We start from the raw sequence: 25,141 nt of genomic DNA, 5'->3' as shown, positions 1-25,141 counted from the left end.
GGAGGTCATCTCCACTAGGGTAAGTCCTTTTCTGTTTACGTTCACTGCTGTGCCCCAGGGTCCAGGTCAGAGCCTGGCACACACTAGATGCCAATAAACATTTGCTGAAGGAATTCACTAATGGGGATCAGCCTTAATACTCTATCATTATGCTCTCCTGTAAGAGGACCATTCCTGACCAAATCATGGATCCCCTCCAAGTGTTTGAAGTGGATATCAACATTAATTCACTGTCTCAGGTGACAAAGCCCCCACCCTGAGCCCAGAGTTGGGGCGGCGAGGGGAGCCAGGAAGAGGCTAGGGGTAGGGCCTTACCCTCCAAACTTCTTACACCCCTTCCCCAGCCAACCAGGAAACAGGAGGCAGCCCAGGTTAAGTAGACTCTTGCTGCTTTGTTATAAATATATTATGTACATCCAAAACATGACATTAAAATATCACTCCGTGTTACAGAAAAGATATTAAGGCTTTCTATTATTTACATTAAACAAGCAAGCACCTTTAAAAAAAAAAAAAGCCCACTCTTCCTTCTCTGACATCCCCCTGGCCAGAGGGGATGTGTGTCCCCTTCCAAATGATCAGACCCATCGTAGGGGCTGTGCCCTCTGAAGTCATCCTTCTTTCTTGTAGAAACATCAGCTCTGGCTGGAATCACGTGGGCAGATGGGGGAGGGGAGAAGGTCCAGACTTGGGCAGGGGATTCTGGCTTCTTCTGGCCACCTGCCCTCAGACCCTTGCTGTACTTTGCTATCCTTAAATAGACAGGCTGGGCTGGGGCTGTCCCCCAAGGCCTTAGGGTCAGTTTGCAGGGCAATGCTCCAGGGACACTTAGGTGAGCCTAGGGGCTCCTAGACCACTGGGAGAAGACAAGGAGGGACAGACAAGAGGATTAGTGGCCTTAACACCAGCCACTCGGAAGGGCTGCCCAGTGGGGCTGGGGGAGGTCAGAGTGTGGGGAGTGGGTGAACTTCCCCTCTACCCAAAGGGCTCCTTTTTCTGCAGTCAGGCTTGGCAGACAGAGCAGCTCAGATAACTAAGGAGGGGGCCGAGGAAAGGAAACGGAAAAAAAAAAAGGGAAATGAAAAATCAGTGGCTCAAGTATTGTGTGTCACAAAGGGTGGGCTGGGGGTGCCCAGGCCCAGCTCAGGAGGCGTCCTCTCCACATGGAGGGGCCAGCACGAGGAAGGCTGGAATTTGGCAGATGGCTTCGGTTTGGGGAGGCCAAGGAAGGTTGGCAATGAGGTGGCAGGCTGGAGGAGTTATTTGATCTTCTGGGCCCATTTCATGTCATCTGCCCGAGGCTTCTCTCCCGTCAGGCCCTGGATAAGGTCCTCTAGGCGTCTCCAGAAACCCATCTTCTCCAGAGGGTAGTTGAGCCAACCTGCAGTGGAAACAGGGCACCAAGGGGTTGAATGGGAGAGGAGCGGTTGAGGGAATATAGAGAGAGCTGGTCCTACCTGAGGCAGGAGCAATAGGGAGTGGGTTGGCAGAAGGGAGGGGACAAGGACTGATCAAGGAATCTAGGAACAGGGGCCTCCCACCAATGGGCTCAGGGACTGCTCAGACATGCCCTCATACCCTCATTCATTCACTTTCTTATTGAGCACTTACTGTATGCTAAGCATAGTGGCAGCATCTCTTATCACTTGGCTCAAATGCCACCTCTCCCAGGAAGCCTTCCCTGACCACCACTTAAACCACACTCCAGGCCTTTTCTTTATAACCTTCCTGATAATGTAACTAATCTCATTAATTCAGTACTTGCATATTATTTTGTTGAGTTTTCTCCCCAACCCTCAACTAGAATGTCAGCTCTGAACAGCAGAACCTCATGTTTTTTCACCGTTCATCCCCAGTGCCAAGAATGGTATCTAGCACATAGTAGGTGCTCAATTCATATTTCTCACAATTTTATTTCATATCTGCATTACAATCTCCCAACCAAGCAAGGTAGATACTATTATCAGTCCCCTTTTCCACATGAGAAAATGAAAACCTAGAGGAGAGTTTTCCAATTAGTAGCAGGCCAAATCAAGATTGGTCCCAGGCCCGGCTAAGCAGTTCACTGAACTCTTAAATGGCCTAAATTCTATCCCCTCCACCTTCTCTCAAAGAGTATGACGTGCAAAAAAAAATTTTTTTTGTGGCTCTCAGTTCTGCCTCCAGAAAAACAAAACAATCCCTCTCCCAAGCCCCAGTAGCTTATCGAGTACCTACTATGTGCCAAGCACTTTGCATCTGCCATCTTGCCATTCACACCCAGAAAAGCTGGTACGTGAAGGAAGTGCCTGCAGACCCATTTTGTGGATGAAAAACACCACATCCGGGGAGGCTTGAGTCCTCTACAGGTACACATGGAGGAGATGATAGGTGAACCTAACTTGGTCTGACTTGATAGCACCTTATATACTTAACCTTGGAAGAAACCCAACTCGTCCTAGAAAACATGCTGACCTGATTCACCTCAGCTCTCTGGTGGCACTGGCCCATTACCAATGGCATATGTGCCTCCTGACTGTTCCTCAGCCACTCTAGGCATCTTCCTGCCTCAGGACATTTGTACTTGCTATTCCCTTTGCTTGGATTGGTCCTTCCTTATTTATCTGCAAGTATTTGCACTCCTACCACATTCCAGCTTTCTGATCTCCTTACATGAACAGCCACTCCCCTCTCCCCCACACCCCATGTCTCTCTGCCCTTCACCCTGCTATGTTTTCCTCCGTAGCATTTCTCAGACCTGGACTTTGTCCTCTCTCCTGTCATGCTTCCTCTCATAAGCCCTCCACTCCAGCCACAATAGCCTCCTTGCAGCTCCTCAAACAAAAGTGCATGCTCCTGCCTCAGGGCCTTTGCACCACTGTTCCTGCAACCGGCAGTGCTCTTCTTTCAGATCTGCATGACTTTCTCCCTCAGTTTCAATGTCACGTTCTCAGTGAGGGCTTCCCAGACCACCCCACTTAAAGGGAAAATTTCCCCATTTCCTTCCACCCCTGCTTTATTTTCCTCCATAGCAGTTAGCACTATCAGATAAAGGGCTTGTTAATTGACTGGAATGTCCCCTATTAGAATGTCAATGCCTTGACGACAGGATTTTTGCCAGTTTTGTTCAGTGCTGTGTCCTAAGCCCAGAGCAGAGCAGTGCCTGGCATATAGTAGGTGCTTAATAAATATTTGTTCCATGAGGTGGGGTTGGGGAAGTTCTGTCTTGTTTATGGCTGTGTCCTTAGCACCTAGAAGAGTGCCTGGCATATAGTAGGTGCTCAATAAATGTGTTCTGAGAGAATGTTCCCACAGGGCAAGGACTGCATGACCTTCCACTGTGACCTGTGCCCTCCTGACCCTGAGGATGGAGTTGTAGCTGGAGGGGGGGCGTGTCCTGTTCTATGCCGCCTTCTAGCCGCACCTGTGGTGATGCAGAAGTAGGTCTCGTGGGGTGAGACGTGGTGGATTCGATGGTGTTTGCGTGGCAGGATGACATGCCAGTCCTGCAGGAGGATGACCCAGCGTGGCAGCCCAAAGTACGTGTGCGACCACTTGTGAATCTGGTTGGTGAAGGTGCCAAAGATGATCAGGCAGAAGACGAAGCATTTCCAGGGGTACAGCTGCTCCAGGGCTTCTGCAGGGTGGGGAGAGGGTGGGTACCCATAAGGCCCACATAATTGTCACATGGGGTTGGGGGCCGACCACCAGCTCCGGGCAGCTCCCATCCCAGGGTAGCACCCAGACCTCGCAGCAGCCTCCCATGTGGCCCCAGTGGCAAGCTCAGACTCCCCTTTGCTCAGTGGGCAGATAATGAATAAGCATAAATAACAATAATGTGGCCTCTGGAGTGGCAGCACTGGGCTCAGATCGCTGCTATGACATTGCTTGGCTGTATGAACCTGGGTCAGTGACCCTGGCTCTGTGAGTCTTAACTTCCTCATCAATAAAATGGGAATAAGTTGCCCAGCCGGTGTGGTTCAGTGGTTGAGTGTTGACCTATGAACCAGGAGGTCATGGTTGGATTCCCGGTCAGGGCACATGCCCGGGTTTTGGTCTCAATCCCCAGTAGGGGATGTGCAGGAGGCAGCCAATCAATGATTCTCTCTCATCATTGATATCTCTCTCTCTCTCCCTCTTCCTTCCTCTCTGAAATCAACCAAAATATACTTTAAAAAAAGCAAATAAGTCTTTGTCCAGGTTCCCTAGAAGCACAGCCTGAGAAGGATTTGGGGGCTTTGTGATTTATTGGGGGGTGGGGGAGTGAGGGGAATCCTCTCTTCTGGAAGAACATACGAGGGAATGAGGGAAGCAGGACAGGAGAAGAGCTAAGCAAAGATGGGGTGGGGGGAGTCTTGCCTCAGCCGATCCTGAGGGGAACTCTGGAATGTTAATGGCTCCATAGAGTCGGTCCCATTCAGAAATGAGGGGGCTGGTCTTCTGTAGGTGTTTCCTGTCACTGGCTTTAGGCTTATCCTCAGGGGAGAGGTGGGACCTGCCCTAGCCGTTCTCAGAAGGGGCAGCTGGGAGTTGTTAGCAGCCCCCCTCACAGTAGCAGTGAGGGACGGTTCCACCCCTTGGGAAGAGGGTGTGGGAGGGGCACCACAGCACCTACTACCACAGATACTCATCACATCTACCCATAGGGAGGTTGCTCTGAGGATCAGTGAGGTGTCAAATCGTTAAAACAAGACCTGGAAAAGGAAGGACAGTCTCCCCACCTGACAGATAAGGCTCAGGGAGATGAAGTGACTTATTTTGGGACAAGTTCCCTCCCTAAAATAGGTAGGGCAGAGATCTGAATGCAGGACTGTCCGAGTTCACAGCTGATACTCTTTCTACTAAGCCAGGGCAGCAAAACCAGCTCTTAGGCAGGTCATACAAATACGCAAGGGGGAGGAGGGTGTAGGACAGCAGGGAGTAGTGGGGACTGTGGCAAATTGGAGAGAGTGCATTCCTGTCTAAAGGTGGCAGCTGCACTTCGCTCCAGCCCAGTGAAGAAGACAAGTGGGAACGAGGGCCCAGGGTGGCCAGATCGGAATGTTTAAGAGAAGCTGGAAACACAGGCCTTTATGTCAAATACCCCAATTTTACATGAAGGTAACAACATGTTTTATAACACTGTGAGGGCCCAAACACACACACAAGCCACAGGAGGCTCATGGGCACGTGAGTGTTTGTCTCCGTGGCCCCCTGGAGGCCCACCACCAGCTGGCACGCTCACCAGGGCTCTGGGTGTGGAACTGGTAGGCCATGTTCAGCAAGGGCAGCAGTGTCACCAGGCAGTTGTCCCCATTGGTCTCGATGAAGTCATGACGTGTGATGGCTGTTGGGTCGATGTGATGCTCCCGGAACGGCCGGATGAAAGCCTGGGGTGGGATAGGGAGTGGGGACAGATCCAGCCAGTCTGTCTATGCTGGCCAGCCACTCCCAGTCTCCAACACACACAGAATTTGAGCTCACCTCCTTGGCTCTGGGATGCCAGAACATTCCACCATGCCACTGATGCCACAGACCCCGCCCAGGCTTCACAGTCTAGTTCTAGCAGAAGACAGGTCGAAATGACCTGGCAGGGACCTCGGGCTGGTACTGCTCCCCTTTGGGCCTGCCTCCCGACCTGGGCTATGAGACAAGCTCCACCCTCTTTCCCACCCTAAGACAGGGAAACAGAGGCTCTGACAGGAAAGGGAACTCACCCAACGTCAGAGAGCCCGACCTCCTTCCAGAGGAGACGGGCTGGGGCTGGGTCAATATACGCACCTTCCCCACAATGGGCAGCTCCACGGAACCCCAAGTGTCGGCTCCCCAGTGCACCAGGCCAGACAAGAAGTCAGCAATGAGAGCCCCTGCAACTGTGGACAAGACCAGAGTGAGAATGGCGAGGGGGACGGCGGCACACAGGGACATCTTGCCATCTGCCCACTCCGAACCAGGGAGCCCAGCATTCACTCACTGGCTTGCTCGCTCATTCACTCATTTGTTAGGGGAGAGGCCGTCCCTTCCCTACTTGGGAGCTCTCTTTCCTGTGAATGGAGCCTCAGTCTGGTTCTGGCCCTTTCCTTGTTCTGCCTCAGGGGAGATGTGGGGACTGGAGAGAATACACTGGGCATGCTCAGATCAGCCTGACCTTTCCCTGGGAGGAGCTGACCCTCAGGTGCCCCGCACAGGGAAGCCCGCTCTGTTACAGTGTTGCTGGTGACCGGATGGAAATGTCCTTCTGGGGTCTGGTGTCAGGAAGTACTTCACTGGCTTATTTTGGTTAGCGTAATAATCTCTGTAACACTCAACAATGAAACAAAAAGAGAAGTACATGAGGTGCCGATGGACACCACAGTCCCCAATCCTACCTAGCTTTTATCAACAATACACGTGGTAATTTGGCATCCAGCGGACATGGCTCAGTGGTTGAGCGTCGATCACTGAACCAGGAGGTCACGATTCGATTCCTGGTCAGGGCACATGCCTGGGTTGTGGGCTCGATCTCCAGTGTGGGGTGTGCATGAGGCAGCCGATCAATGATTCTCTCTCATCATTGATGTTTCTCTCTCTTCCCCTTCCTCTCTGAAATCAATAAACATGTTAAAAAAATAATAAAATAAAATTGTATCTCCTCGCATTTCCTATCTCCTGTTTCCTTTTGTCCAAGCGCCTGTCACCTTGGACTTCATTTTTCTGATTACTGTGTCCCTCACAAGGATGTCAGCCCACAAGGTCAGGGATTTTAGGCTTTTGTCTATGGCTATATCCTGGTTCCTGGCACTTATCAGGGGTTCTGTATATACTCACTGAATTAATTAATCAATGTTAACACGAAGTACAGTACCTGGCACACAGTAACCCCTCCATACCTATTATTATCGATGCTGTTATTCGGTCATTTAGTCTGTAAGCAACATTCTGAGACCCTGTACTGTGCACCAAGCTCTGGAACCAGAGACGCACCAGATATTGAGCTCACTGTCCCTGTGGCAGAGACACAGGCAGGAACAGCTATAAAACATGGCAGGGAATGAATACAGTTCTCAGTGATTGTCAGGGTAGTCCACTGGGTCCTGTGACTTCAGGCACACCCTTTCCCTCCCCCTCCCCACACTCAGTTTCTCTGGTGAACTTGTTCAAGGCCCAGCAAGGCCATTTAAGGGTTCTCTGAGTTCTGCTAGAGCCGTGGCCTCTTGGTGACAAGAAACCAGGTCACCGGGCCACTGTGGAGGCTGCAGAAAAGTCCCCGGAAAGGGGGTCATGAATGAGGGGGCAAGAGTGGGCATGCAAGTCACTGTGGGCTTGCAAGTTAAGGGTAGCCATGAATGAAGACTTTCCAGAGGGCTGGAGCCTCCACCCCATGGATATCAAACACGGAACAGACAGTGGGGGAAGGGAGACACAGCTCTATGGAGCCACCTGCAAGTTCTTCGTGACAAGGACAGGCGGGCAGGTCGGGACAAGCACTACCTCCTGGAATGCGGAAGCTGAAAGATAAGCCATAGGGTGACACAGGTGGCTGGGCTGGGGAGGTCAGGGCTCAGCGGGGCCCTCTGGGCCTGTATACTCAGGGCCCCACCCAGGGCTGGGCCGTCCGGCGCGCGTCGGGAGGGTGGGCCCGGGCAAGAGTCAGGGAGTCCAGGGAGACAGGAGACAGGGCTCTGCACTTGCTGTTTCCTTGGCCGGCACCCCTCCCCTCCCTAAAGATCCCCGAATGGCTGGCTCCTCCTCAATCTTCCAGGTCAGGGCAAACATCACCCAACCCCCCTGGTGAAAGCCAGCCTCTCGGCAGGTGCTCCTGGTCCCGTCTCTGTCATTTACTATCCCCTCCTCTTGGATAAGGAAAGGGGCTCTGAGAAGTCCCCCCGACCCTGGAGTCCCATGACACGGAAGTGGTAGCCAGGGCATGGGAAGAGGCGGGTCTACCTGCCTCTAAAATCAGCACCCTTTCATGCCCTTAAACTGCACCTCAGTAAGTCCAGGGGCATTAATAGAGCTCCTACTGTATACTACAGGATGCTCTATACCAGCGGTTCTCAACCTGTGGGTCGCGACCCCTTTGGGGATCGAACGACCCTTTCACAGGGGTTGCCTAAGACCATCAGAAAACACATATATAATTACATATTGTTTTTGTGATTAATCACTCTGCTTTAATTATGTTCAATTTGTAACAATGAAATTGGGGGTCACCACAACATGAGAGAACTGTATTAAAGGGTCGCAGCATTAGGAAGGTTGAGAACCACTGCTCTATAGACACTACCTTGTGTCCACCAGGAGCGACAATAGGGTATGTGGACAAGAGCTAAGGTGAATCTAGATCAAGAATCAGGGGCCTCAGCATCTTTACTTGCATAGTGAAGTGACCCCCGAGGCTCTATCCTGACAACTCTAATGATGCTCTATCTGTCTGTCTGTCTGTCTATCTATCTATCTGTTTTTAAAAAAATATTTTTATTGATTTCAGAGAGGAAGGGAAAAGGAGAGATAGAAACATCAATGACGAGAGAAAATCATTGATTGGCTGCCTCCTGCACTCCTTGCACTGGGCATCGAGCCCGCAACCCAGGCATGTGCCCTGACTGGGAATTGAACCATGACCTCCTGGTTCATAGGTCAACGTTCAACCACGAAGCCAAGCCAGCATGGCTCAGTGTTTGAGTGCTCCCAACTTGGGGACAGGGAGCAAACTGCAACCCAGGTATGTGCCCTTCACCTGGAATTGAACCTGCAACCTTACAGTGAGTGACCAATTCTAACCAGTGAGAAACACTGGCCAAGGCTAATGATGCCTCTAAATGCTGCTGCCTACACATGAAGGCAGCCTCCCAGTGAGTGTGACCTTGTGCCTCCTAATATTCCATGCAACCACTGATCTATTTCTTATCATAGATTGGTTCTGCATATTCTAGAACTTCACATAAATGGATTCACATAAATAGTATGTGCTTTTTTGAGTCTAGCTTCTTTCATGAGAGTAATGCTTCTAGAATCATCCATGTAGGTGATGCATCAGCAATTCATCCTTTTTATGAGTCATATTCCATTGTCTGGATGTACCCCAGTGTGTTTATCCATTTCACTATTGGATGTCTGGGTTGTTTTCAGGTATGACTCAAGTGTCATACCTGAATGTTTGTGAAAATGTCCATATATAAACCTGTGTATAGACATAAGCCCCATTTCTCTTGGGTGACGATTTCAGCTGTTTATTTTTACTTGACATTTGTTGGGTACTTTAGGTACCAGGCTCTATGTCAGCACCTTAAAAGTTTTAACTCTTTTAATCCCTACACTGTACCAAAGCCAGTCCTAAGCTGGTTACACATCTTATCTGTATAATCATCCTAAGCATTTAATCCTTCCAGAGAACAGAAGTAACAATGAAAACAATACAGAAGTCCCTGACTTACGATGGTTCAACTTAGGACTTTTCAACTTTACAATGGTTTAAAAGCAATACACATAATAAATCATGATATTTAATAGTTCATTATAAAATAAGCTTTATGCAATGATTTTGTCCAACTGTAGGTTAATGTTAAGTGTTCCAAACACATTTAAGGTGGGCTAGGCTAAACTATGGTGTTCAGTAGCCTAGATGTATTAAATACATTTTTGACTTAGGATATTTTACTGGGCTGTAACCCCATCCTAAATTGAGCCCCATCCGCATTAGAAAAACAATGTTTGTGATAACAGTTAATACTGGAGCACTATCGTGTGCCTGGTGCTATGTAGGTGTTAAAAAGTGCATTATTGGGGACCATAGCTCCCCACACCTTAAATATGGGCCGTGCACAGTGACTTCCTTCCAAAGAGAATGAAGTATGGAACAGGGAGGAGAGTAACTTTGCAGTGGAGAAAGTTGGCAAACACTACCTGGGCCAGGGGCATGGTCAACACCACAATGCTGAGTCATGTTGATAGTATGCACCTTGCTATGATGTGATGAAAATGACAATTTAGCCCAGCCGACGTGGCTCAGTGGTTGAGCGTTGACCTACAAACCAGGAGATCAGGGTTCAATTCCCGGTCAGGGCATATGCCTGGGTTGTGGGCTCAGTCCCCTGTGTGGGGCATGCAGGAAGCAGCAGATCAGGGATTCTCTCATCATTGATGTTTCTATCTCTCTCTCCCTCTCCATTCCTCTCTGAAATCAATACAAATATATTTTAAAAAAATGACAATTTACCTCTGAGCTCTTCCTCTCAAAACATCTTACCCAGTGTAAGAAAAACACTAGACAAATTCCAGTGGAGGGGCATCCAATTAAATTCCAGTCCTCAAAACTGTGAAGGTCACCGAAAACAAGGAAAATCTGAGAAACTGTCACAGTCCAGAGGAGCCTGAAGGGACATGACAACTACATGTGACGTGGAATCCTGAATAAGATCCCGGAACAGAAGGAGGACATTAGGTACAAAGGCCACCTGAACAAACTATGGACTTTAGTTCCTAATAATGTATCCATATTGGAACAGTAATTATAACCAATGTATGGTACTAATGTAAGATATAAGATGTTAGTAATAGGGGAAATTGGGGACAGGGTTTTATGGGAACTCTCTTTACTATCTGCTCATTTTCTGTAAATCTAAAATTGTTCTAGCCCAGCTGGTGTGGGTCAGTGGTTGAGTGGAGACCTGTGAACCAAGAGGTCAGTGGTTTGATTCCTGGTCAGGGCACATGCCTGGGTTGCGTCTCGATCCCTAGTAGGAGGATTGCAGGATGTTTCTCTCTCTCCCTTCCTCTATCTCTAAAAATCAATAAAAACATACTTTAAAAAAGTAAAGTCTATTTAAAAAAGTGTACTATCTCACTTCATGTGTACTGAGATGGGCCCTATCATATCTTGACTTCCAGAGGAGAAAATGAGACGGGGGTAAGGACTGCTCAGGCCACACAGGGCTCCTAGCAAGTGGCCAGAGACCATTGCAAGGTGTTAAGGACGACACTGAACCTTCCTGTTCAAGTTTGGGAAATAGGAATTTTAATAGTACTCACTTCACCTAACTAAAATCAAGTTAGTAAGATGCGCTAATGCAAGTCACGTGCTTAGCATGGGACATAGTAAGAGCTCCCCAAATGTAGCTATAGTTAGTGGTTTAAACATTACGCTCCTCTCAGAGCCTTGTCATCTGTTACATGACCAGCACCGGCCTTTGTGGGCTGCGGGGCCAGGAGGGATGTATGCTAGAACAGAGGTCAGGAATCATTTTAGGAGAGAATGAGTTCTCCCCTTCTGGGAGGAAATGGCTCTGTGATCCCCAGGCCTCTGCGGATGGCTGTTTTTAGACTCCAGGCCTGCTGCCTGAGGCTGCTTTAATGGGGGCAGGGGTGGCAGAGGCGGGCACACAGAAGCTTCTTTGTCCCAGCTGGTGGCGGTGGCTGGCAGCTGGCTCACCCTGGGGATGCCTTTCGTTCGGTTACCTCCCTCTCTGCAGGACACTGGGGTGGGGGGAGGAATAGGGGATGACTCACTCCAGGCTATCTTGAGTCAATGGGTGACCTTGAGACAAACCCTGGGCCCCTTGGTGGGGGCCCACTTCCCCACAAGTCATCCAGCAGGGATTGCTTCGCCTCTGCCCAACTCAGGGCCTGGTATGGAGACAGAGTGATGAGACAGAGTGGACACTGCTGAGGGCTGGTCCAGTATGGTCCTGAGCCAAACCCTAGCTTTGAGCTCAGATGCTCCACCTGACCTAGCAGGCCTGCCATGACCTGAGGCCATGTGACCTGTGTCCTCACTGCGGACCTTGCACCCACTGTGCCCCTCACCTGGAACACCCTCTCCTGTTTGTCTGTCAGAAAACTCCTATTCTCTCTTCCAAAGACCAACTCACAAGTCCATATACTCTTCCTCTACTTCTCCCGAGTGCAGCACAGCTCAGGGCTCCCAGGGCTGTTCATCTGTTCACTCATTCATTCATTCACAGCAATAGTCCTGGTCAGGTCCCTAATGCCTGACCAGTGGTCCCCTCACTGCCCCCCGAGTCTTCTGGAAACATATTCTCTTGCCGTGCCCCCCACCTCTTGGCTGGCTCTTCCTCCTCTCCCCAACCTGGAAGCGCCAGTGGCCTCGGGCTCTGCTCCTACTCAGCTCCAGGAGGTGCACCTGAGCTCCAAACACCATCTCTACCCTCTAGACCTCCCAGATTAAAAAAAAAAAAATCTATCTATATCTATCTCTATCTATTATCTATCTATCTATCTATCTATCTATCTATCTCTATATCTATCTATCTATTTATCTATCTATATATGTTTTTATTGATTTCAGAGAGGAATGGGGAGAGAGAGATAGAGAGATAGAACTATCAATGAAGAGAGAATCACTGATCGGCTGCTTCCTGTACATCCCACACCAGGGATCGAACCCACAGCCCGGTCATGTGCCCTGACCGGGAATCGAACCGTGACCTTCTGGTTCTTCAGAGATTGATGCTCAACCATTGAGCCACACTGGCTAGGACAGGCCTCCCAGATTTTGATCTCTAGCTGCCTTCCCTGATTCTACACTGGGATTTCCAATTCCCTGCTAGACAGACACCCTTCCTTTGGCTCTCAGGCAGGCATTTCAAGCATCTACCCTCAAGCCAGCTCCTGCAGCCTCATCCATTCAGGCCAAAAGCCTGGAGTAGCCGCTGACCCCACACCTCTCACCTCCACAGCCAATCTGGCAGCATACGAGTGGCTCACCTTTCAAAGCTCACTCCTAATCTGACAACTTCTCACCACCTCCTCTGCCCTACCCACGTCTGGGGCACCATCTTTGCCTCCTCTCTGGCCCTTGCTCCCTGCCCCTTGCATTTTCCCTGCAGGATCAGTTCCCTGTAGGAAACTCACAAATGACTGCTCACAGCCTTTAGAATAAAACCCCGGCCTCCTCTTTATTCCCCAAAGCACTGGACATACAACAGCCTCAGGGCCTTTGCACTTGCAGTTCCCTTTGCCTAGAATACCAGGCCCCCGCCCTCACCTCTTTCAGGTCTCTACACAAATGTCACTGACCTTACCTCTTCCCCGCCTACTCCCTTATCTTGACTGTGTTAGCAGCATTGCACCATCTGTTTGCGCTTATTAACTGGGCACCTTTTTGTGCTTCTGCTTTTTCTTGTTTCAAAGGCCTTGCAGAGACACCGGAACCTCTGGGGAGATAATGCTGGATGGGGGGCGGGCTCTGTAGGTGGCACAGTGCCCTTACGTCCTGCGCAGTTGACACAGAAATCAGCGCAGCTACTTAAACTGATTAGGGACTGTGTAAACACTGCTATCGGGATTGTCTGTTCTTATCAGCCCAGAGGCAAAAGTATGAGATTGGGAAGCTGCAATCAGATGCACTGACTTGACAGTCAGAGATCCCTGGGCCCAGGGCTGGAAGCTGCCTGGTCCTGACCCTGGAAGGGACTGAGACCTGCCTGGGATGCCCACTGTCCCGGCTCAGATAACACACACGTAGGCTTCGAGGCTGCCGAACCTTTGCCCAAGCGGGGCCCACTGTCTAGAACACCCTCTCCTCTCAGTGCTAACCGGTGGCTGCACAGTCCCCGGTTCAGGAGCCACGCAGTTCTGAATATGTGACCTCAGACTCTGCTGCTGCCTGGGTGAGGGCCAGTGGGCAAGTCACCTGGCTACTCAGAGGATGGTGATCAGAACCTTCTCACGAGGCTGCCACCAAGAGTTAAAAGTGCCCAGCCTGGGGCCTGGCATGTAGGCACTCGGGAAATATCCACTGTTAAACCGGCCATTGAGGCAGAAGGCCCAAGCCCTGGTGAGTGGGCCTTCCACCCCTCTATGCAGTCACTGGCCCTCTCAGCAGTTACGCACACCTGCATGTTGCCCTCACACTAGCTCTAGGAGGCAAGGACTGTGGGCAGCTTCCCTTAGAAGATGTGGAAAATGAGGCTCAGAGATGCAATGACACCTGCCCAAGGCCACGCAGCCAAGAGGTGGTGGAGCCGGGACTTGAACCCAGGTCTTCAGGGGCCTGCTTGTCACCACCTCAGATGGGGCTTTAGGGCTCACACTGTCTGCATTACTGTCCTTGAATGAGAGGCTGGAGGTGCAGGTCCCTCTCACCCCCGGGGCAGAGGGGCATGACGGGCACATCTGGCTCCTGTGGGTGGGGCCCAGGCTCCCCAGCGCTGGATGGATGGGTTAGTCTCCCCTCCAGCTGGCCTGGCCCCCTAGCACATGCTCACTCCTACCCTAGACCCAGATGGCTTATTTAGCCTGAGCTCTCCTGGCTTAGGTGGCCAGAATGCTTTTAATGAGATTGTGGGAGCTGGACGCTAGAAGTGGAAACAGTGACTTAAGAACTCTGTCGTGCTTCCGGCTTGAGGTGTGTGCGACTCTAGGCCAGTCCCTTCTCTGAGCCTCAGTTTCCTCATCTGAAAAATGATGACGACTGTAGCATCTCCTTCCAAGGCTGCGGATGGGTGCGGACTGACCGGGAGAAAACACTCAGTAGGTACTAATAAGTTGCAGCTTGCTCATTCATTCATTCATTCATTCAATATTTATCAAGCACCTACTGTGTGTGGCCTTGTGCTTGGGGCTGGGGACATAGTGGTGAACAGACAAAAATCTCTACTCTCAAGAAGTGGACATTTGAGTAGGGGAAAACACATAATAAACAAATAAAGAAAAACGTTGCATAAAAGAGTAGGGTAAGGGGCTAGTGTATGACAAAACTGCTATTTTGAGGGGCTCCCAAAGAGTAATTGGGGGCTCCCTGAAGAGGTGACCTCTGTCTGAGCAGAGAATTGGATGAGGTATGAGCTATGTAGGTATGTATAGGAAGTGTCCTGGCACAGGAGGAAGCATATACAAAGGCCCTGAGGTAGGAGTGTGTCCAGTACATGGCAGAGGCACAGAGAAGAGGCCAGTGTGGTGGGACCAAGGTGAGCCAGAGAAGAGTGGAGGGAGATGAGGTCTGAGGAGGAGCTGGGGCCAGGCTATGCTGAAAAGTTGGTGTTAAATTCTTAATATACAGGGGGGTGGCATGACATGACTGAGGTGCTAACAGGGGCCCTCTAGCTCTGTGTGTGGGGAATGGAAGCAAAGGTGGAAGTGGGGAGACCAGGGAGGAGGCTCCTACAATAGTCCAGGCGGGAGAGGATGGTGGCTGGACCAGGGTGGGGACAGTGCAGGTAAAGAGTAATGGTTGGATTCTGAATGCATTTTGAAAGTGGAGCCAAGAATATTAGCTGATGCTTTGGATGTGGAATGTGAAAGAAACAGGAGCTAAGGATGACGCCCAGGATTTTGGCTCAAGTGACAGGTGCCACTGATTGAGAGGCGGAGTTCCCACAGCACGTACTGAATTGTGTGCACACACATGAGCACGCATGTATACACATGTGCAAGTCGCCATCAGAGGGGCACAGACACTAGGTATGTCCCTGGCCCCCGTGGAAACAGAGGCCGGCAACAGAGCCATGGGCACTCACCGACACCCAGCATGACGAAGGGCGTGTGCTCCCAGCGGGCCAGCAGCAGGAGGTGGACCACGTTGTGGGCAATGAGGCTGAAACACAGGACCACACAGCACCACTCCTGGAAGCGCTTGCCTGTGGGAGAGAGGGGAGAGGTGAGCGTGGAGGGCAGCTTCTAATTCTCAAGAGAAGCCAGAATCAGGATGTGGGTGGGAAATCTTCTCTTTAAATGTTACCCTAGCCCGTTTGGCTCAGTGAGTACAGCTTCGGCCCCGGGGACTAAAGTGTCGTGGGTTCGATTCCGGTCAAGGGCATGCACTTTGGTTGCAGGTTCGATCCCCTGCTTCCGTAGTGGCGTGTGCAGGAGGCAACCAATCAATGTGTCTCTCTCATATTGATGTTTCTTTGTCTCTGTCTCTTCCTTTCCCTTCTACTCTCTCTAAAAATCAGTGGAAAAGAATCCATGGATGAGAATTAAAAAAATAAAATGTTGCCACAGATTTTTAATAGGCACACGAGCTTGGACAAGCTGATTTACTTACTGCAGCTTTGTTTGAGGTGTCAAACCATTGGAAATAACCTAAGTGTCCATGGCCTGGGGGATCAGCCAAATTACTCTGGTCCACAGCATCTCTGCGACCAGGAAATAGCCAGGGTGTGCACACGTTAGAACATCCAGGACATACCGGTGAGCGCAAACAGCAGGCATTTATATCAAAAACAAAAACTATAGTTAAGACTAGCTTTTCACTTACGCCTTTTTGAATTTAAAATTTGTGAATGTACTAAAGTCTTTTCTTGTCATTTTAAATAAAAATTTTAAAAAAGTAACAGGAAATAAAAATAGCATGTGGGTGACACAGAATTTGTGACAGGGCCTCTGAGAATTCTGCTTTCCCAGGCAGCGGGTCTCAAGGGCATGGAAGACTCTTAATGATAATAATTTCCTTATCATTAGTGTTTAACATCTACTAAGCGGTTACTATGTGCCGGGTACCAGCTGAGGTGATGCTATTTTGCAGATGAGAAATCTGAGGGTCCGGGTGGTCCCAAGGAAGTAACTCAAAACTACCCAGCTAGTCAGCTATAGACCAGGATCCTGTGGCCAGAGGATCTGGCTCCTGAGACCCTGCTCTTACTTGTCCTGTTGTTCCTGGTCCCTCCCACCATGACCCTGACCACATTCTGGGACAGGATCACCTTAAACAGTAGACCAGGCAGTGAGTGATTCGCCATCAAAGGGACCAAGGCACATCAAGTTTCCTTCTGCATCTGTCCTCTCCTCTCTTTAGTGCTTTGGATGTGCCGTTTCTTTCACCCTCCACACCAGGCTGACTTTGGCACTGCCCTTAAAAATCTCAACCTGGAACCTCTGCCTCCAGGAAGCCATCCGTGATTCCTCCTTTGACCCCCGGGCTCCCCCAACATAAGGTCCATCATGAGGGACTGTCACTGCCTATCCAAATGTGAACTCAGGAGGCCTGTCTGGTTTGCTCACCAGGACCCTGGCACACAGTTGGTGCTCAATAAGTGCTTGTGGAATAAAATTCCACTATGATAATCCTAAAGGAAAAACTGCCAGGCTTTGTCTTTGGGCTCCTCTTCCCAAAGCAGCTTGGGAAGGAAACATCCTTTGTCCCCGATAGGGAAAGAGGCTGAGAGAGAGAGAAAGGGCCTTGCTCATGTCATACAACAGCAAGCTGCTCCCTGAGTCAGATCAGAATAGCTGCCCTCTCTGTGCCCTGTGAAAAGACCAAGATCCAGAGTGGGGAAGGACTGTGCCCAGAGTCACATTCCCTTAGTCCAGCGGTTCTCAACCTGTGGGCTGTGACCCCTTTGGCGGTCAAACGACCCTTTCACAGGGGTCGCCTAAGACCATCCTGCATATCAGATATTTACATTATGATTCGTAACAGTAGCAACATTACAGTTATGAAGTAGCAACGAAAACAATTTTATGGTTGGGTCACAACATGAGGAACTGTATTTAAAGGGCCAGAAGGTTGAGAACCACTGCCTTAGTCCCTTCTCATATAGATGAGGACACTGAGGTCCAGACATAGCTACAGGGGTCATGCAGCAGCAGCAGAGAGCCTCGAACCCCTTGCTTCCTGCTTCTTGGTCAGGGGCTGTTTTCTTTGGGTCACGTGGCCCTGCCACCGCAGCAGCCTCCAGCTCAGGCCACCATGATCTGGCCCAGCAGGGCCTTCCCCATCTGGTTCCTCTTTGTGGCCAAGGCCTGGGACTCAGAAGCAGGAAGCCTGGGGAAGGGGGTGAGCTGCAGGCAAGGGACAGGTGATTCCTCAATGCCAACTTGTCTACTCACTGCCCAACCTGGCAACAGTACTGGCCAGGCCCCTGCAGTCATCTGAGTTTTTGAGCCTGAGATAAAATGACAATAACAATAACAATGGATGACACCCACTGAGGCCTATCACAGCTGGGGTGCCAGGTTTAGCCCACATCAGAGATGCCACAGACCCACTCCCTCCAGCATATTTTGCTCTCAGTTAAAAAAAAAAAATTAGCTACACATACACAAAACTCACATGGAATTCCTATTTCCTGCTTCCCTTGAGAACATAGGACTCTGGCCAACCTGGGGCATGAGCAGCAGGGGTTGCCCCATCAGAAGGGGATCCTGGCCTGTAGTCCCAGAGCTGAGCCTAGGTTCAGTTCACCCTGGTCCCTCCCCTACTGGTGGCCTCCTATTGGGTGGCTTTCCCTGGTGGCAGTCCTGGCCAGGCCCCTGCAGTCATCTGAGTTTTTGAGCCTGAGGCATAGTCTCTCATTCAAGTCTCAGTCCTTCCAGGGAGGAACTATTGATCCCATTCCTCAGATGAGGAAACTAAACTGAGGCTCAGGGGTAAAAATGAAGAGCTGGGCCTGGATCCTGGACTCGTAAATGGGACACGATGGCCTGAAGTTTGGGGCTGTCCTGATTCCAAAGGTTGCCCAGCTCTCTCCCCCTGCCATGGAGAATGTCCCGGAATCTGAGTATTTTCCCGTCTGAACTCTCTTTGGCCTCTGGAATCTGGATCCTTCTGTAGAACAAGGCCTCAAGTTTGATCCATAAAAAACACATCTACAATAATAAACAGCCTTCATTAAGTACGTCCTACATGCCCGGTACAATACCAGCAGTAACCTCAGCCAGCCCTCACCACACTCCGTAGACCTTTGCCCCATCCATCCTTCAAAGGGAGAAATGGAGAGATGAAGTGACTTATTCAAAGTCACTTGAGGGTCACCTAGGTCACAGCCTGGACAGTCAGTCTGGCAGGGCCTGCATGGTCAAGTGGTCTACATGCTGTCACTTTACAGATTGGTTGACTAGAGCCCAGGGAGGGGAAGGGCTTTGCCCCAGACACAAGCCTCTGGCAGAGCGCTGAGCCTTGTTTTCTTGAGCCACCTCTGGCCTGGCCAGGGCCCATGATCTGGGCTGAGTTACAGCAGTGACTGCCGGTTGGCCTGGGGAGGGGGCCGGATTGTGTGTGGTGGCTGTGGAGGGCTGGGAGGTGCAGGGGAGGTCAGGAGCCAGGCCTCGGCCATGTCTGCTTTCCTGGCGGCGGGCTACAGCCAGAGCCCTGGCATCAGGCCCAAATCTTCTAATTCAGTCAGACAAGCTCTGAACAACCTGCACTTCTGATGGCCTTTGGCCACTAGAAGACCCTGGACCTCAGGAAAGTGTGGACAGGAGGGAGGGAGGGAGGGAGAGAGAAGAGGGGGGGGGGCGGAGAATGATGTGAGAGAGAACAGGAATCAAGAGACAGAGATGAGAAACAGAAAAAAGAAAAACAGACACAGAGACAGATTATAGGGACACAGAGTAAAAGAGAAACGGAGGGAAGGAGAGACAAAGAAATGTGAAAAGAACAAGCCTGAGGGAGGCAGAGAGAAAGTTTGGCCCAGCGTGTGGCAAGGACCAGACCTGGCCAGGGAAGGGTCCCATGCCTGTCCCCTGGCTTCAGTCAGGCCCATGTGGGGGACTGAACCTAGGCTCAGCTCTGGGACTACAGGCCAGGACCTCCGCTCAGTGCTCCCGACACCCTCTACCTTTCCTGTAACCCTGTACTGAGAGCCCCTGTGTCTCCCAGGGCAGGAGGCATCCATAGTCAGCCAGTGGGGAGGTAAACGGCTGACTCTAGAGAGCCCTCAGAATCCACCGCTGGAGCACCTGAGAAGTGCTGTACACATAAGCAGGCATCAGCTGACACCTGCTTCACCTACTGGCTTGCCCATGAGGTCAGGGGAAACATGCCAAGCCCGCCAGGCCTCTCACAAATCCTGGAACCTGGCACAGGACAGCTGCTGCTGCGAAACTGAAATCCAGAGTGGAGCGGGCGATGGGACTCTCTGGCTCCCGGCCTCAGGACCAGGCCCCAACTCCTCGGCTGGACACTCAGGGCCCATGGGATTGGTCTGAGGCTGCCTCACCCCACACACTAACCAGATGACTCACAGCTCTCTGCCCATACAGCGCCCACTCTCTCTGCTCTGCTGACCTGCACTGGCCCCGCTCCTGCACGCCCACCTCGGGCTGGCTCACTTCCACAGTAGTGACTAAGAACACGGAACCTGGAACATCATCCACCAGTGTTCTGGTTCTGGCTCTGATGCTAAGTGGCGGTGTGACCGACCACGGGCAGGGTGCTATTCTTTGCTAAGCCTCAGGAAATGTTGTCCAGGTGGATGGGGCACTCGTGAAGTGCCAGACACGTTAGGGAAACCAAATAGATGCAACCCCTGGCCTAGCCAACTTCCTCCCTGGTACGGGCAGGGGCAAGCCCAATCCAGGCAGGACAAGTGTAGGAAGAACATGCTCTTCTCTATTGAGGAGGCCACAGGGGCCTCAGTTTCCCCTCCTGTAAATGAAGTTAATGCCAAGGTGCTCCTCAGACAACTGTAGTGAGGATGGTACGCTTGCATGTGAAGAAAATACCCAGGACATGACAGGGCTCAATAAACTGTCTTTGCCTTGTTATTGTTGCCAACTATTACAGTGCCAACCCACTTCTGGCCCCAGGAATTTCAAGAATCTAGTTCTGGAACCCAGAAACGTCTCCTACTCTCCCTTTGCTCACTCTGTTCCAACCCACAAGCCTCCTCGTGGTTCCGAAGACATTTCAGGCACACTCCCACCTCAGGGCCTTTGCACTTGCTGTATCCCTAGTCTGGACTAACCCTTCCTCAAATATCTTCATGCCCTTCAGAACTCTGTTCAAATGTCACCTGTGAAGCCTTAACTGCCCTCCTCTAAAATGTCACTGCTCCCAACATTTCATTCCCCTCTTTTCTGCTTATATATTTGTTCTATAGGGCTTGTCACTACTGGGCAAGCGACGTATTTCCCTCCTATATTGGGCTTACTAAAATGCCAGCCCCATTTTTCCTGTCTTGTTCACCACTTTGTCCCCAAGGTTCTAGAATAGGGACTGGGACAAAGCTGCTTAGTATGTAGTGAGCCTAGTGGCTCATTGTATAGGTTAGGCCCAGAGAGATCAAGGTATTTCCTCAAAGTTACATAACAAAGGGATAGAAGGAAGCCTACAAATTTGGAGAAACCAGTCTGGTCAGTTTCCCTTCTTCCACTCTTCATACCCCAGCCCCCAAACTCCATGCCAGGAGGAGTTAGGCCGTGGCTGCAGGTCTGTGGTACCAGGAGGCTGTCGGCAGCCTCAGATCCCTGCATGGCTCTTCTTCAGAGAGTGAGGGGCCCTTGGAGACAGCAGAACCAGACAAAGATGCAATCATGGTGGAATGGGGAGATGGTGGTCCCTAGGGGAGGCTGAGAATGCCCAGGTATGATTTGGTTGAAAGCGGGTAGGGTTGGGGTGGGGGGAATGATGAGGGGTGAGGCAGCCTCAGACCAATCCCATGGGCTCCTAGTGTCTGGCCAAAGAGTTGGGGCCTGGTCCTGCAGTCCGGGAACCAGAGAGTCCCATAGCCCACTCCACTCTGGATTTCAGTTTCCCAGCAGCAGCTGTCCTGTGCCAGGTGCCAGGATTTGTGAAAGGCGGGCTTGGCAGGCTTCCCTTGACCTCATGGGCAAGCCAGTAGGTGAAGCAGGTGTCAGCTGATGCATCAGGGGCTGAGGCTGGGGTTCCGATCTGGGGACCCGGGATCTTTGTCCGCAGGGGCGAGTGCAGGCCCGGAGGGGAGCCCAATTTCATTTACTCCTAATAACCAATGAAGCGGGCAGGGATGGACACAAAGGAGAAGGCCTTACCCTCCATTCCCAGGGGATGAATCTGAGGACAGAGAAGTGAGGCAGCTTACTTCGAGATTCACAGGAAAAGTCAGACTATGGGGTTAATAACAGGGAGCGCCTACTCTATGCCAGGCACTGTGCCCAAGTGGATGATCTTATTCCCTCTTCTGAATGACACTAAGGAACAAATAAACTTTACCTTGTACCCATTTTAGAGGTGAGGACACTGACGCTTAAGAGAGGGAAAGTGGCTTGGCCCTTGGAAGTGCAGGAGTTAGTCCATAGGCTGGGTATTTTGGGAAAAGGCTGAAGAAACCATGATAGCATGGGCCAGGTGCCTACATCAGATCAGAAAAAAATCCCACCCAGAGTATGGAATTGCAAGTCCAGAAAGGTCTCTGCTGGTCCTCAATGAGAGAGCAAATGGCCCAATGTCATGTAGCCCCAGTTATGACAGAGATGGTATGCAACCCAGGCCAGTCAAGCCAAAGGAGGTAGTGGGCCCTTGCCCCCACCCCAGGCCAGGGCTGTGCATGGTGGCAAATGTTAAAATGCCAGAATGTTTGACCAACAAAGCTTGGAGTGATGACTATGTTCAGCAGAGGTGCCACTGGCAGCTCCCAGTCACCTGACTCTGGAGTTCTCAAAGGCATTTCCTTTACCCCTGGGGACACTTGGCCTTCTTGGGGCTAGGTAATGAGATTCCTGGGGCTCAGGAGGAAGTCAGAGAAGGGGGTGGGGACTGATGCTGCTGGAGCATAAATGGTAGGCACAGGGGTAAGAAGACAGGGGCCTTGGCCTGAGGGCAGAATTTGAGCAAGGGTCTCTAAATTGCGGTCTAGGGATTATGGGGGCTCCACACACAAGTCCTAATGGAGGGGGCTAATATATCCAATCCACATGGGGGAGGGGCAAGGGATGGATGGAGTTGTGGCTTGCGTATGGGAGGAGCTTAAACTGGAGGATTTGCAATGCCCTTCCCACCAGGAATTCTGGAATACCTGGTGAGGGGCTGACGGTCCTTACTGCAGGGAGTTGGTTGGGGGGCAGTGATGGAGGAGGGGGAGGGAATGGTAACTACAACCAGGATAGGGCGCTGGGGGAAGGGCGTTTGGGGCATTCAGTAGCTAAGGGCCCTTGCATTGAGGTTCCCAGAGCGGGAGGCTAATGTGTCCAGATGTGGGGGCTGAGGTCACTGTTTCCAGCCCAGGACCCTGGCTGAGGCGCAGAAGGGGCCCTAGGGTGTGAATGCCGGATCTGGGAGACCTGGGATGGGGTGTGACTTCTCGGGACTCGGGGAAGAGCTTGTGGCTGAGAGCAGCCTCCGGCTTGTAATGGGTTATGGGGTGGGGTGTCCCTAAGTCCAGCGGCGGTCTTTGCAGCCGCGGGTACCCCGGGGCTAGGACTGGGATCTGGGGGTGCGATGGGAGCTCTGTGTGTAGTCCCTGGAGCTGATATTGCAGTTCCTTGATATGGGGAATCTAAGCATCCAGAAAGCCTCGGGGCTGGCTTCTGGCTTGGACTTGGAAGTGGCGTTGGGATGGGGTCCCCAAACTTGCAGCAGAAGCCGAGGCTGGAGTTCTGCATCAGGGCCTGAGGCTGCGGTTGCGACCAGGGGACCCGGGATCGCTGTCCGCAGCCCGGTCTGGGGACTGCAGGCCCGGAGGGGAGCCCGAAGGTCCTACCTGGCGAGTAGAGCGCGGCCAGCTCGCGGGCCCCGGCGTGCTGCGCGCCCCAGCGCCGGCAATACGCTGCTTCGTCTTCGTCGAGCTCCGGCTGCTGGCCCGGCCCGTCCTCGGCGCCCTCCATGGTCACTGGGCCGGCCCGCCGGATGCGCTCTGCTAGCAGAGGCGGCTGCGGCAGCAGGGCCGCGGAACCGCGGCGAGATCACGCCGCCAATGACCGCCCAACGCCGGGGGTGGTGGCGGCGCCGACCGGGGCCTCGCCCGGCCACGCGTCACAGCCAATCATAGCCCGCGCCGGGGACGCGCCGGCGAATCAGCGGCCTCCGAGCCACAACCAACCGGGGCGCGCCGGGGGTCGGACCGCAGCTGGGCGCAGCTGGGCGCGGAAGCGAGGGGCGGTGGCGCGTCCCTGCCCGCCTCGCTCCGCCCAGGCCTGTGCCCGGGTACCCGCCTTACGGAAACGCGGGCCTGGGCGCCTCCCAAGTCAGTCTCGGCTTACGGTCCGGCCGAGGTCGTGCGCCGCCGCACCTGGAAACGGGCATTTCTTCAGCGCGCACCATCAAGCACCTACTGTGCGCAAGAAACGCGAGGGCGCCGGGCCCGGGCCAGGGGGCCAGCGCTTGGTGGGCACTTGGAACAGAGCTCCCTAGCTGGAGCCTGTGTGCGCTGGGCCAGCTAATGGAGCCCTCCCGCGTGTAGAGGTTGGAGGACCGTGCGTGCACCTGCTGTGCCCGCTCATGCTGTGCGCCTCGGAGGAGAACCGCCTGACCCCCAGGAACTGCTGTCCGTCCTCCCGAGGGAGAGGACACCAAACTGATGAGAATGACACTAGGATGCACTATGAGATTTGGTGAGCGCTTAATCTCTGTTAGGCGCCGGGACAGGAGCCAGACGACAGATTTCATTTACTCCTAATAACCAAGGATGTGCTCTCTTCAGAGGCCCCTCTGAAAACGCCCCCGCTCAGAGGTGCCCCTCCTCCAGTCACTGTGACATCACCCTGTTGTGTCTCACGGTGCTTGTCCTGGGCAGTGAGCTTTGCAGTTCATATCTGCCCCCAACAGACAAGTTCCCGAGGGCGAGGACTTGCTTGTTCATAGCTGAACACCGCATCTTCATCAGAGTCGGGCACACGATAGGCTCAGTAAATGCTGAATGAATGAAGGCTCAGTCGCACGCTTTTACTACCTCAGCAGGTAAATGACACGGGCAGGGTTTTACCTGGGTCTAGCTGACTGCAAAGTACACAATTACTCACATAACTTCCATACAGTGTCACCAAATGGAAGCCACCTTAGAGGCCATGGGAGGACCCAAGAGGGGAGCAAGAAGGGAGGTAAGACCCAGCTTTTGGAAGCTCCGTTCTGCCCTGGTTCTCTGAAGGTTTAAACCCTGGATGCCTCAGCTGCTGGTCACCCCAGTCACCTCAGGTCTGTTTCCTCAGTGTTCCTGCTGTGGGCAGCCTCTGTCCCTAGCCAGGCCCATGCTCCCGCCCTGCTTCCTTCTCCACCTTCTTCAAGGAAACAGAATTCATTTTGATGGCAGGGACAGATTGCAGCCCAACTCCTGGTGAATTCTGGAGAAGCTGGGTGGGCTTGCTGTCCTTTGTTGACACATTTGGGTTTTCAACCCAGGGGCTTAAGGGCAGCTTGCCTTGGTGGGGGCTGGATCTCCGATTTCAGAGAAACACCCTCCAAAGTTTTCTGTTTGTGTCCCAGAGCTCCAAACTATCTGGGGTGGCTGGTTACGTCTGGTGCCTGGTGTCTGGAGCCCTCCTAGTGGCCAGCACCATGGATGACAGATGAACAGACAGCCTGAGATCATTCATTCACTCAACACATGTT

General features: G+C 52.0%; 1 protein-coding gene across 1 annotated transcript; it reads right to left on the bottom strand.

Annotated features, from left to right (window-relative positions):
- Positions 1 to 372: 372 nt before the first annotated feature.
- Positions 373 to 23,522, bottom strand: PEDS1 (plasmanylethanolamine desaturase 1). Its single transcript, XM_070419771.1, has 6 exons — positions 23,298 to 23,522; positions 15,417 to 15,536; positions 5,740 to 5,831; positions 5,204 to 5,348; positions 3,404 to 3,616; positions 373 to 1,381 (listed from the first exon to the last, which is right to left on the bottom strand). Exons 1-6 carry the CDS (start codon positions 23,419 to 23,421, stop codon positions 1,260 to 1,262), a joined length of 816 nt encoding a protein of 271 aa, XP_070275872.1. The 5' UTR covers positions 23,422 to 23,522; the 3' UTR covers positions 373 to 1,259.
- Between the last annotated feature and the right edge of the window lie 1,619 nt (positions 23,523 to 25,141).

This window comes from Myotis yumanensis, unplaced genomic scaffold, assembly GCF_028538775.1.
Source record: "Myotis yumanensis isolate MYYU_CA2020_CCGP unplaced genomic scaffold, mMyoYum1.0.hap1 SCAF_7, whole genome shotgun sequence".
Classification (NCBI taxonomy): Eukaryota; Metazoa; Chordata; class Mammalia; order Chiroptera; family Vespertilionidae; genus Myotis; species Myotis yumanensis.
The sequence above is the reverse complement of the archived record's forward strand: the minus strand, read 5'-3'. Positions and strand labels throughout refer to the sequence as shown.